Genomic DNA, 12220 nt, shown 5'->3' with positions numbered 1-12220 from the left:
AACACCAAAATAGTAATTGAGTGTCAATGCACTTTCACATTCCCCGAAGGACCCATCCGCCAGCACTTACCAACCCAGGATAAACCGAGACGAGGCCACCCAGCTATAGAGCGAACCTCGAGCCCACCCCCATCAACAACCAGCCGATAGCACCAGGCACGAGGGTCCACACGAACACACGAGCACGCCGCAGCGAGCCAGGCCGACCAAGCACACACATGATTCCCGACCGAACGGGCGTACCTAGCTCGCACGAACTGAACATCCAACAGCAAATGAACGATGCTCAAATGCTGACCCGGGCGCACACACGCACCCGGCTTGCGCGAGGCAAACAACATGGCAGGAGATGAATGATGCTTACAGGCCGACCCGACCTCACCTAGTGCATGCGGTGCAACGCACGAGATGACGCAAGCATGTGCAACGAAAGTTACCGCAAAAAGGTGGCCAGATCGCGCACGCGGCCCACGCATCATGGACCCCCAAAGAAATCGGCGCGGTGTGGAGCACCCGCGAAGATCGGATGATGGGGAAGGCGCCAGGCAGCAATTGGCGCGAGGCGTGCGCGAGACGGTTGGTGTGAAGGGCACTCGTGAAATAGGATGCTTGAGAAGGCGAGTACTCCGCCATTCTTTATAATATCGGCAGCGAACCTCTTTCTCGAGTGTGACCAGAACACGGTATACGACATTATTTTTAAATGGAAAAAGGTAAATATTAATCACATTGGGTACGAGATTCAGATTGTGTGTACTTTAGTTTTACTCTTGTGCTTACACTTTGGTTGAATATATCGCGATGTTCCTACTAAACTATGTCAACAAGACAAAAGGAATAAACATGACACTAAATCTCAAGGTAATATCAAATTGCTCCACATGCCTGTTTGTAAAAAATTCATCTTGGCGTGCCGAGCCATTTGTGGTTCGTTGTTTCCGTCAACCACAACCACTTTCAACTTTTCATGATCCCCTAATCTCTCTCCCTCTCCCTCTTTTTAGCATCATGATCCCGTAATCTCACCATAAGGATACACATTCGCGTAGACAAAATAATAGGCATCCAAACGCAACACAAAACCTTTTTTTAACACCCCTTGTAGCATACTACTCCCTTTAGTGTTAAAAAACATTTTACATTACGAGAAGAAGGGAGTATTATATTAGTACTATTCGGATGGCAGCAAGTACAGAATATCTCCTGGTTGATGCTTGACACTTCATTTTCGCACCTTTCTCCTGTCACAATCTAACCACCCCATGATGCATACCACCCCAGCTACTAGTTCACAGTTCATACACAAAAGGATAAACAAGATGAAGCAAACATGATCCAAAACCAAACAAAAGGGCACATCTGCCTAAACTACCACTTCGAGGAATACTATAAAATACCACTACACGGAGAAGAGACCAAAAGAGAAGGTCGTTAATGGCTCCGATTTCCCTGTTCCCGGAGATCGTTCGGTTGATGAGATCTGACGGCGATGCGACATGTAATGCGACCTGCTGCGTTCTCGCTAGGCTGTTTTTCTCCTCTGCTGCTAGTGCGAGCTAGCTAGCGATAACGGTACGACGCGCGTCGGCAGCTTTTACGTCCCCGGCCCCACTTGCCGGTGTCGGTACCCAGCCCTTTTCAGGCCACTCCGTGGTCTTCTGACGTTGACCGGCCCCCGCACGTCCCGCCGTTGGTTACCGACGTGCGGCCCAGAGCGACCCGTGTTCTCCTGTCGCTCGGCCCAGAACGGCCCGTTTAGGCGGGGGAGAAACCGGCCCGCACGAATCTCGTTGTGCTGTGCTAGTTTCGTCCGACACTTCTCCCCTCGCGATGGCGGCTCCGGCGAGCGGCGGCCGCGGCAGGGCGCGCTCGTGCGAGACGGCGGAGCAGACCCGCGAGTGGATGGAGGCCATCGCCTCCTTCCTCGGGCGCCACCGCCCGCTCCTCGAGGCCCACGTCGTCAACTTCTTCAAGGTCCACTCCCCTCCCCATCTCCCTCTCGCTCTCCCGAAGCGAGATTGATTGTAGTGCCTGTACCTCCTCTTGGAGGCACGTTTAGGGTCTGCGTGCTTGTGGTCGCGGGGGATCCCCCCTCCATTTTGCTGCTGGCGGATCTTGCTGACACGTTTGAGGTGTATGGTTTTGGATTCGGTCCGAGCAGGATAGGCTGTGGGAGATGGTGGATGCCGACTGGATGGAGTGCCTCCGCCGGGAGCCCGTCGAGAGCCTGCTCATGTTGCCTTCCGGCTGCGTCCAGGCAAGGGCCCTCGCCTCCTGTTTTCAGTAACCTGCCTTCTGTTTCTGTTTTGCTTCTACTGGAAGTGGAATATGAGTGGTTGAGTATTGTTTTAACAGGACCATTGGCCAAGTTCACTACAGGAATTTATACTCACTGCGAGGTCGCTTGTTCTTCCACGTGAGCAAAAATCGCCACAATCCGTACGTTTCCTGCACCTATCAGATCAAGTGTGTATTACTCATGCTAGCATTTCTCATGGTTTTTGGCCGGGTTTCCCTTAATTATCTTATATTCATCTTTGTTAAGCCTAAGACCTCCTTCCCTTTTGGTGAGTTTCTTGAGAAAAATACTCATGCTAGCATTTTATTAGGAAGCAGCAATATTAGCAGGGAGTTTGAATAGTACTTCATATAGTGCAAAATTTCTGCACATGCTGCACCTCCAGCCCCATTGCTTAGTTTGCATTGGCTTGGTTTTGTTGATATTACTTTGCGTTGCAATTTTCAGATTGCATGGTTTACATGTGGAAATTGGGATGATCTGTTCAATGTAAAAAGCACACACGTTTTGTCATCTATTTAATCCCGACCTACCTTTTCCTGAATAATTTGCAGTTTTTACCTAATTCGCGCGTCGCATCAATTGGTACTGTTCTTGCTCAAGGCATGAACTCTAAGAAGAAGCACGAAGTAGGTAATTAGCTTGTAATGATAAACATACTCCTGTTAACTATTTTTTTGGTCTATGTCCAAGGTTAAATTCAGTTTTTTAGCTCTTGCATTCTCATGTTTGGAGAGGTTTGCTTGATGCAGATTGAAGCCCTATCTGGGATCGTTGATGCAATTGCTAGGAGTCGTGGAGCCAAGACAGTGGTTGATGTAGGTTCTGGTCAGGTATCAGCTCTGCACTTGAAAGTCTTTTCACAATTACAACCAGTCTTCATTTGAGAAAAATAATTAAAATCATGTGATCTCACTCAGATATTTAAATAAAACCCTATGAAATATTTCTTCCATTCATGTTTTTTCCATCTAAAGCATCAAACTTATGTATTAGCCAAGTCTGAGCAGGCAATTTATGCTGGATACAAATAAGAAACATACCAGGTCCATGTTAAGGCCAACTTATTTAGAGTATTCTTCTTTTCTAGGTGTTGCAATTTAAAACACAAACATATTGCACCTCTTACTTAGCCTATCCATCGAAATGTAAAGAGACATCTGGAGTATCTTTTATAGGTGTTGCAATTAGAAAGCACAAACGCATATTCTACCTTCTTACTTGGCCTACCATGGAAGTGTAAAGACATCTGGAGTATATTTTTTCTAGGAATTGCTGTTAGAAAGTACAAATGTATGCTATGCTTTACTTGGCCTATCCATGGAAGCTTAAAAGCCATGGATTTACACTGTGGGAACTGTACATTTTTTTGGGAATGACAGCAAACTTCAAATTCTTCATAATTTGTATCTCCATTTATTTGTTTCTTATTCTGTTTAATTGCCTTATCAGGGTTATCTTGCACAAGCTTTATCCTTTGAGTACCAACTCGCCGTTATAGCAATAGATGCTTCATCACATCATGCTTCTGTTACAAATACTCGTGCAGAGAGGATAAAGAAGCACTATGCTGCTAAATGGTACACTTTTTGTCAAATTAGATTTTAGTTTTATTACCTTGACTTCTTCCGAGCTGATTTCTGTTTCTACAAATCGCTTCCTGTTGTTTTTGCAGTGTAGAGAAGCAACAGTTCAAAGTGCCAAGAACTGTCACTTGTCATGTTCTTTCTAGTGACACATTGGCAGCTGTGACGTTGGATGCATGTCAAGATGACCATGGTGAACATATAACAGAAACTAACAACTGTAATCAGAGTATTCCTCAGATTGAGCAACCAAATCATAGCATTCCTCAATTAGTCCTTGCTGGTCTTCATGCCTGTGGTGATCTTTCAGTTAACATGCTAAGGTTGGTCTTTTTGTGCAATCATGGGAACACCGTGAATTGATGTAGTGTGGCCTTTTCTCCATTCACATAAAATGCTGCATATTCATTTTTTCCCTGTTGCAAAGAATGTCCTTCCAACATGGTAACTATGTCCTGTGGGCAGGGTTTTCGTGTCCTGTGAACAAGTACAAGCATTGGTAAGTGTCGGATGCTGTTACAACTTGTTGTCTGAGGATACAGACACCTGCCCTGGTTTTCCTATTAGCAAGGCTGCTAAATCATCTAAGCTGGTGCTTGGCAAAAGCATCCGTGACCTAGCTTGCCAGGTATAACAACAATTCTTGCTTGTAAAGATGTATTATAATTTTTTAAGATGGTAAAAAGTCAAGACATAGACAAGAGTACAAGACATAGTAGCAAGTTACAAAAAATGTCTGTCATTTTGTTGAGGCCCCCAGTTTTCCTTTAGTACATGTTATATGATACATAGTTATGTGGTCTAGAGCATCATCGCCCTAAGTTAGGAACAACTTATGTTCATGTAAGCAAGTTTTCATTTTCATACGTCTTTTTCTAGCAGAACTTATTCAGTACTTGCGAGTTACAGTTGTTATGTTTGCATTAGCAGAATATCTGAAGCCATTTCCTAGTTGTATTTACTACTCCGTCCCATAATGTAAGACGTTTTTTTGACACTACACTAGTGTCAAAAAACGTCTTACATTATGGGACGGAGGGAGTAGTAATCTCCTACTATTAGGGATGAAAGATTTGTGCTGAACTAAAGTTTTCTGCCAAATTGGTAGTCTTGAATGCCACTGTTCTTTATTTAATAGTCTTTCTGTGGATCCTTTTTAGAGCGCAGAAAGATGGAGAAACCTCACCAAGGAAATGGCCCTACAAAATTTTGATATACATGCCTTCCGAGCAGCTTTTCAAATGGTAAATACTTTGTTATTTCAGCCTTCATATTTGAATCCTGGATGTTCCACTCAGTTCCTTACTTTTTGGTAGTCTTGTTTTGCCACTTATATGCATGTTCTTCGATACTACTTGATGACTAGGCATGTAATGTGTACTGAGAAAACCTTGTGTGCTTAAGATAAGAAAAAAGCTGTCAGGCATGGCAGTTTGTTGATACCTTGTAGTGAAGGTATGCCTTATGCTTGTGTAATCACCTTTAATGTTCACGTAAGCAGCATTTGTGATTCCTGTTTGCTACCCTTACCACCCCTTTATATTGGGTACAGACCAACCTGATGTTTAAAATGTTTCGGACAACAGTGAACTTACTCCATTTGGTCTAGTCGCTCAACTTTAACTTGCTGATGAGTGCGTGTCTCGTTTGAACAAGTTGCATCAGCAAGTTCCTCAGATAAGTTGTAACCACAGAAAAAATTTGTTCCTTCATATATTAATTGGGACTTTATGCTAGATCTCTTTCCACAAGCTTACATAACAGCTTTTGAGTTCTGATAGAGGTAGAGGTTTCACTGTTTTGTTGGACAAGAAGTTGCCTGTTGGCTTATGATTAAAGCAAGAAGCTTTTGGGACTTCCTAAGTTGTCTTTTCTGTAGGTACTTGAGAAATATTTCCCTGAAGTGTCAAGATTGAGTCCATCAATTGGAAGGCAAGGAAAAGCACTGCGCCGTCAAAGGCTTCGAAAAGTTATGGAATCCCATTTGGCTATGGGGAAAGCTGATGATTTATCCTATCCTAACTGCAAGGAACAACACATGAATACAGATGGTTCATTGCCCACAGAACCAACTGCTCCTAAAGGGGCTGTCGAGTGTTGCAGCAACGAACTTTGTACAGGTTTTAACTTTTATACCTCTCATAAGTTGCAACTATTTTGGATTGTCTGTTTTTCTAGTTTATAAAGACAACGAGTAATCCTGGCAGGTGATACTTACTCAACTTCAGCAGTTGTTGGTTCATCCATATCAAGAGTTAACGTGGGACCAAGTGACACCAATCTTGATGAATGTTGCAAGTTCACTCTTTTCAAAGATTTCACAATCTCTGGATTAGGGCGTCTTGGCTGTGGTTTTGTGGAAGATGTTAATCTACTCGAAATATGGAAGGATGTGCAACACTTCACCGTATGTCTTAGTCTGAATTTTGTATTATGTCTTCTTGCTGTATTATACTTCCAAGAAGTTAAATGCAGTACCTGTTTTTCAACTATTTGTTCTTAATCAAAATGAAAATAGTGATATCCTGTTTTATATGATACTCCCTCCATTCCACAATGTAGTGTGCCCGCGCTTCCCGAGATTTAAGTTTGACCATACATTTAACCAACAAGACCGACTGCGGCGGGAACAAAAATTATACCACTGAATTCACATCGAAAATATTGGTACTGATAAGCACTAATAAGTATGTTTACTGGATCCTTTGAAGCAAAGTCTGCAGTATTTTGTAAAGCACTGTAATCCTAATATTGGCACATCATGCCTATTAGTTAGTTTATTAGTTTCTCGACAACATGAAATGATAATACATGTGCTTCTATTGCGGTTGGTTGGTGGGTCGGTGCCAGTACAGTTTGGCAAAACATAACTGACCTGTACATTTTAATACTGTGACAAACTTAATACAATGGGGACAGGAATCTGATGTTACAAACTAATCTAAGGCTAGACTAAGTAGCATGCTATGCCTTCTGGTAATGGAGCTATCAGATATTAAGATTGTATCCATACACAATATAAATGTGCTGAACAGCTAATATATAAAATATCCATCCATACGGTTATCTAAACCATCTTCACAAAATGTAGTAGTACCTGGGATACCCCCCCCCCCCCCCCCCCCCCCCGGGGATAATCTACTGCCAACTCAACAATTATCTTTTTATTCTTGCAGGAGTTCATAGGTCCCTTTTGGTGCCTCCGGGCTGCTTTAGGTCCACTGGTGGAAACATATATTTTACTTGATCGGTTACTGTTTCTTCAAGAGCAAGGAAGTGCAGTTGAAGCGTCATTGTTTCCTCTGTTTGATCCCGCCATGTCTCCAAGGAATATGGCACTAGTTGCTTGGAAGTTAACGGGTGATCCTTTAGAACCAAGTCATGGTAATGCTTCTCATGCCTGAATACGTAGGTTGATGGAATTGTGTGTTGGGGCTGAAGACTAAGACAGACTCTTCTAGTGTGGCAGAGCTTGTTCTTCCTTTAGATCTAGAGACAAACATTATCCTTATTGGCTAGTCGGGCATGGGAAGAAATATAGATTCTGTGTAGTGATTTCTACGAGGACATGTAGCTGTCCTTTTGTCCACCAACAGGCATGTGGTCTGCAAAACATGCACGATTATCTTGATCTTGAAATATATATGAATCTAAACTCTGAAGTTGATCTTTGCTTTAAATCTATGACCCATCTTTTCTTTTGGTGGTGCTGGGCAATATACCAACCGCTCCTTTGCAAGCTGTAACCTATGTGTATTGGTTACTTGCCTGATTTTCTAGTCTGCTTGGGACATTGAATATTTTTGCAGAATCTGATATTATCCATTCTCACTTTAAATAATATTGCAAATGCAGATATGGGAATGTACAAGAGATTGCCCTCGAGCAGCGTGCCTTTATCCAATAAATGCTAGGTCAACTTCTAGATCGATTCCATGGCCTTTCACTTTCAGCTCATGCTTGCCTGTTTCTTTGAACTGAAATGATCACCAGACAAGTTGCTGTTGCCTTTTATATGGCCTGCAATATGCATGTAGTTATTTGGGGAAGACTGACAAGTTGTCAGGGACTTCTTTTTTGTTGATGCACCCCTTAGTAAATAGTTTTGCCCATCATTTTTATTACTATACTGTAGAGTGGAACAGTCGTACCATCACTTCTGCCTGAAAATAAGATTATCAAGTGGATCTTTTCTCAAAGGAAAAATTCACCCCCTGCCTATCCTGTTACAGTTTGTAAACTAGTATTTGTCATCATAGATACGTAGGCTAAATGACTGATCATTTAGGCTGAGCTAGATAAATAAGCATTATACGCTGTAGGTTGCCTAACCACACTGACCATTTGTCTACAAAGTTACGTGTCGTCTCATAAAATATCGAATCCCGTTGGATCTTCGAATGTGATGTTACCAACATGGGCTTGACGAGGACCAGTGCAAGAGGTTGACTTGCGTTTATTAAGCATGTGCTACCACATGATCCCATCAGTGTGTTTGTGGTTTCAGGTTTTGCCATATCTTATCCACGCATGCCCGTGTGTCTGGCATGTGGTGCATTTTCAGTCCCTTTCGGTGCACCGACTTCACTGATCTTGCTTGTATGAGCTTTATTTAACGGACTTTTTAGCTCATTGAATTATTTATCTTCATCTTGTAATGAGTTTTAAAAACTCTCTGCAAGCTTAGCAACTTCTAGAATTGGCCTGGTTACAGTTATGCATGTCCATGTTGGCCAGTCCTTCCTATCATTCTGCACCAACATAGTTTTATAGTTTAGAGGAAAGTGATGAAAGCACCAGTGTATTATATGCAAAGTGAGGGGTTGAAAACAACCCCTGGGTCACTGGTAGATAGATAAGATCTGTGCAAAACCTAACTGCTCGCGTCGTGGCAGCTCAATAGTAACAAACTTTCATTTGATAGATGAGAATTTGCACTGGAACTCAACTGTCGGAATTCAAGTTAGAGTTCATCTGTTTTGGCTGCATTACCCTTGCAACAACTGGCTGCTTTTACTTCCATGTGTCAATTCAAGCTTTCCTTACCAGGTCACTATGTGATCCTGAAGGTGAGAGAGCTATGCAGTATTCCCACTTGTTTTTGCCCCCCTTTTTCTTGTTCTCTGTGCAGGATTTGTTCGCCCATGGGCATGAGAGCGACGCCGCCCTGTACTTCCGGCGATGCATCCGCGTCGACGTGGCCACCCAGAGCCGTCGCGACTCTTCCGTCCGCAGATCCTTATCCTGTTTTGTACACCCGGAGGTTCCCTGCAAGGCCGCCGGTCAATTTGCTCCGCTTTTCACTGATGCAGCCACCGTCTGAAAGGTAACGACAGCGCACCTCACTTGGACCCTGGAAGCTCACCTCTCTTTGTGCTTGCCAGCCAATGCGCCGCGGCAAGATCTTTGGTATCGCTGCAACACTGACCGGTGGGCGGACCGCTGTTGGTATCGCTGTAACACTGACCGGTGGGCGGAGCGCCGTTCCCCGCTGCGCACCTGGCACAAGCCGATTGATTGATTGTTTGGTTTATGGTAAACTGAAAAGTTGATTTGAACTGGGTGCAGTGCAGCTGCGTGCGCGCGATGTTAGGCCGGCCGTGCGGAGCGGAGGAGATGAGATGAGGTATGTGGTGAGGTTGCTGCTGTTGCTGTCACTGCCCATTTCCAAGGTCCCTTTCACTTGGTGTGGAGCGGAGCATCAATTCCCCCATTTACTGCTGCGAGGACAATCATCTATCATTCACTCAAGCCTCTGTCAAGGAGCTTGTTTAGCATTTTGCCTTGTTGCATATTGATGGATCCACGGCACATTAACATTTCTGCATCAGCGTGCTGGATGCCATCTTGTCACACCCTTTTGACAGGCTTGACTTCCTCTCCAAAGCCTGGCTGTGAACAACTTTTTTCTGTTCACTGATTGGTTACTTTGCCTTGGTGCCTCTGATCATAGGAGAAGATCTTAAAGAGGAATATGCCACTCCTGCAGAAAAAAGAACACCACCACCATGGGAAGATCATCGCTCGACGCTGAGGGGCAGGCACACGTGGTTCGGATGATCGCCGATTCGGACGGTGGACGGACGATCTTCTCTTCTCGGGGGGATCGACGACGATCCCCGTCGCCCGTTCAGGCCCCTGGATGGGCCTGATTGCTTTGGCGCTATCTGAAAGAGAAGGCAGGGAGGGGCGGGAACCAGCCAACGGCGGGGGCTCACGAGGTTTGTGTGTGTGGTGTTTGGCGCGGGCCGCGTGCATGCATACATACGCCGGTGCCCCCTCCCTGGCTGCGCGTAACGGAATGGGCAGTTGCTCCTCCTAGCCTGTGTGTTTGTGTGGTGTGTGTGGTGTCTCCGTGTCTGTGTGCCTCGCTCGCTCTCAGCACCGCGGTGCAACGTCAGGGTGCCTAAACGTCCTGCGCCACACCTGGTTACGCGACGACCGGCGTTCCTCGGGGCGCGGCGCGTGCCGTTGCCCTGAATCTGTGCAAGTGACGATCTACGCGTCTCGTCACTTGCAGTGAACCAAACTTGCAGTGCGCCGGTCTTGGAATGATCAACGAGTTGTATGATTTTCAAGCGGATGATGTGGCTAGCACCAGATTGACGAGCCAGGGAACGGCCCCCAGAAATGCACATTACGCTCACTCCTTTCTCTTTTCCTTGCTGGCGCTTGCCTCCATGTACCTTGAGCACTGCCGCTCATCAACAATCCTCAGTCCTTGGCCTTGTTTTGGAATATCCATCCCCCCCCCCCCCACCCCCCCCAAAAAAAAATTTATCAATTCGTTGCTCACTCTGGCCTTTGGTCTATGTGGTGAGGCCGAAGATGTGGACCTAACCCAAGTCCACGGATTTCAGATTCTAACAGAGAAGGTTTCCGTTTGACATTGCGTGGAGACGGTAATCTTGTCTGGTAGAACCTGTTCTTTTATAAGTGTTTTCTAGTTTGACTAACTGGTTTTCTTAGAGCTCCCGCAATTTTTATGTGATGAAGCTCCAAAGTCCAAACTGTAGACAAAACTAACGACTGGAAATGTGATGAAAATAACCATAGAACCGTGCTCTTTGTCTAACAACAATCTACTCTCTTTTTTGGGTGGGAGAGTCTACCTTGATTGTACGCAACACAACAATACAACGCGCATATATAACAACCATAAACTAGTTCACCTCAAGTAGTGGGAGAAAAGACAGGCAAGAGTAAGTCACAGCAGTATGATTACAAATTATCTGGTGATGTTCAATTATCAGTGTTCCTTTTATACCAGATGTTATTAGTGTTCAGCACATCATAGAGTATGCATGGTTGCAGCTCAATATATTTGTATTTTACACAATATATTTGGAGTCATAGTCACAGAAGGTTTAAAATCTATTTTCAGTAAAAATTGATACCAGTCTTTGGATTAGGTACTTTGCATGACTACGTCTAAACATGGTTTAAGCCCGCATAGACCACCTCGACTTATTATTAGTGCTGTTTTAATTAGCAAGTAGGACAAAATTTATTGCATTACAACCAGGACTGATTATCATGCTAGATTTATTTTGGTATATCATTAGTGTTTAAATTAAGAAAACATATTAAGTGACATTCTGTACCCATTCTGGTAATGCAAGTGCTGTCAATTTGGAGATCGACACGCTCTTGTAAACACGAATTAATCATTATATTTGTACAATATGTTTATAAAAGATTGAAAGCACATTTTGAGAAAAAATACATGTATAATTTTCAGTATCAAATCTAAATAATCATAAATACATATAACATTAGTCAAAGTTTTGAAAGTTTGACTTTATCCATGTTCAAAACCAAAAAGAAACTTCTACTTTACCAGAAAGACTTGCTCTCCTAGAGAAACAAACTAGCTATGGCCTAGGCTACTTCATAGTATGCCCTAAAGATTGACAAAGATTTTTTTTCGTTTTCCTCCTAAAATGGCATTTAACATTTTACTGAAAGGAGTACTAGCTAGGATAGCTACACATTGACAAGTGGAGCCACTTGGTTACCTTTGGTGTTGGATAGCTAGCAATTCAGCCTTTTTCAGTTCCACTTATACAAGATGATATTCCTTTTTGCCCCCCCTTTTTTTAGAACAATTTCTTATTACTTTGAGAGAAAAATGTAGAAAAAAAATCTGTTGCTAGTGGCATATGCATATGCGTGGAGCTAGCTTGTGGCCGGTGGTCTCTTGCGCTGACGTGGAAGCTGCTCCTCTTATTTGTGGGAAGAAAAGGCGAAATGGAAATAAATAAAAAGGGCCAATAATAGGTGAAGAGGAAAAGGCTTGAGGTAGACCCACCACCTAAACCACCTTATAAACCTC

At 43.8% G+C, this 12220-nt stretch overlaps 1 protein-coding gene across 4 annotated transcripts; it reads left to right on the top strand.

The window, feature by feature from the left end:
* Nucleotides 1–1746: 1746 nt before the first annotated feature.
* LOC123119418 (protein RRNAD1) lies at nucleotides 1747–10593 on the top strand. Of its 4 annotated transcripts, XR_006458671.1 has the most exons (16): nucleotides 1747–1974; nucleotides 2162–2257; nucleotides 2356–2439; nucleotides 2854–2928; nucleotides 3052–3132; nucleotides 3752–3879; nucleotides 3975–4208; nucleotides 4351–4513; nucleotides 5046–5129; nucleotides 5765–6005; nucleotides 6093–6292; nucleotides 7062–7269; nucleotides 7741–7799; nucleotides 9017–9211; nucleotides 9454–9511; nucleotides 9839–10585. XR_006458671.1 is itself a non-coding variant. In XM_044539223.1 (14 exons), exons 1-13 carry the CDS (start codon nucleotides 1831–1833, stop codon nucleotides 7797–7799), a joined length of 1797 nt encoding a protein of 598 aa, XP_044395158.1. In that variant the 5' UTR covers nucleotides 1747–1830; the 3' UTR covers nucleotides 9017–10591. The 4 variants fall into 4 exon arrangements, 2 of the variants coding, with proteins under 2 accessions (XP_044395158.1, XP_044395159.1); XR_006458672.1 differs by lacking the exon at nucleotides 7741–7799 and having other exon boundaries at nucleotides 9454–10588; XM_044539223.1 differs by having other exon boundaries at nucleotides 9017–10591.
* The last annotated feature ends 1627 nt before the right edge of the window (nucleotides 10594–12220 follow it).

This window comes from Triticum aestivum, chromosome 5D (genome assembly GCF_018294505.1).
Source record: "Triticum aestivum cultivar Chinese Spring chromosome 5D, IWGSC CS RefSeq v2.1, whole genome shotgun sequence".
Classification (NCBI taxonomy): Eukaryota; Viridiplantae; Streptophyta; class Magnoliopsida; order Poales; family Poaceae; genus Triticum; species Triticum aestivum.
Note: the sequence above shows the minus strand (reverse complement) of the source record. Positions and strands in the feature narration are given on the sequence as shown.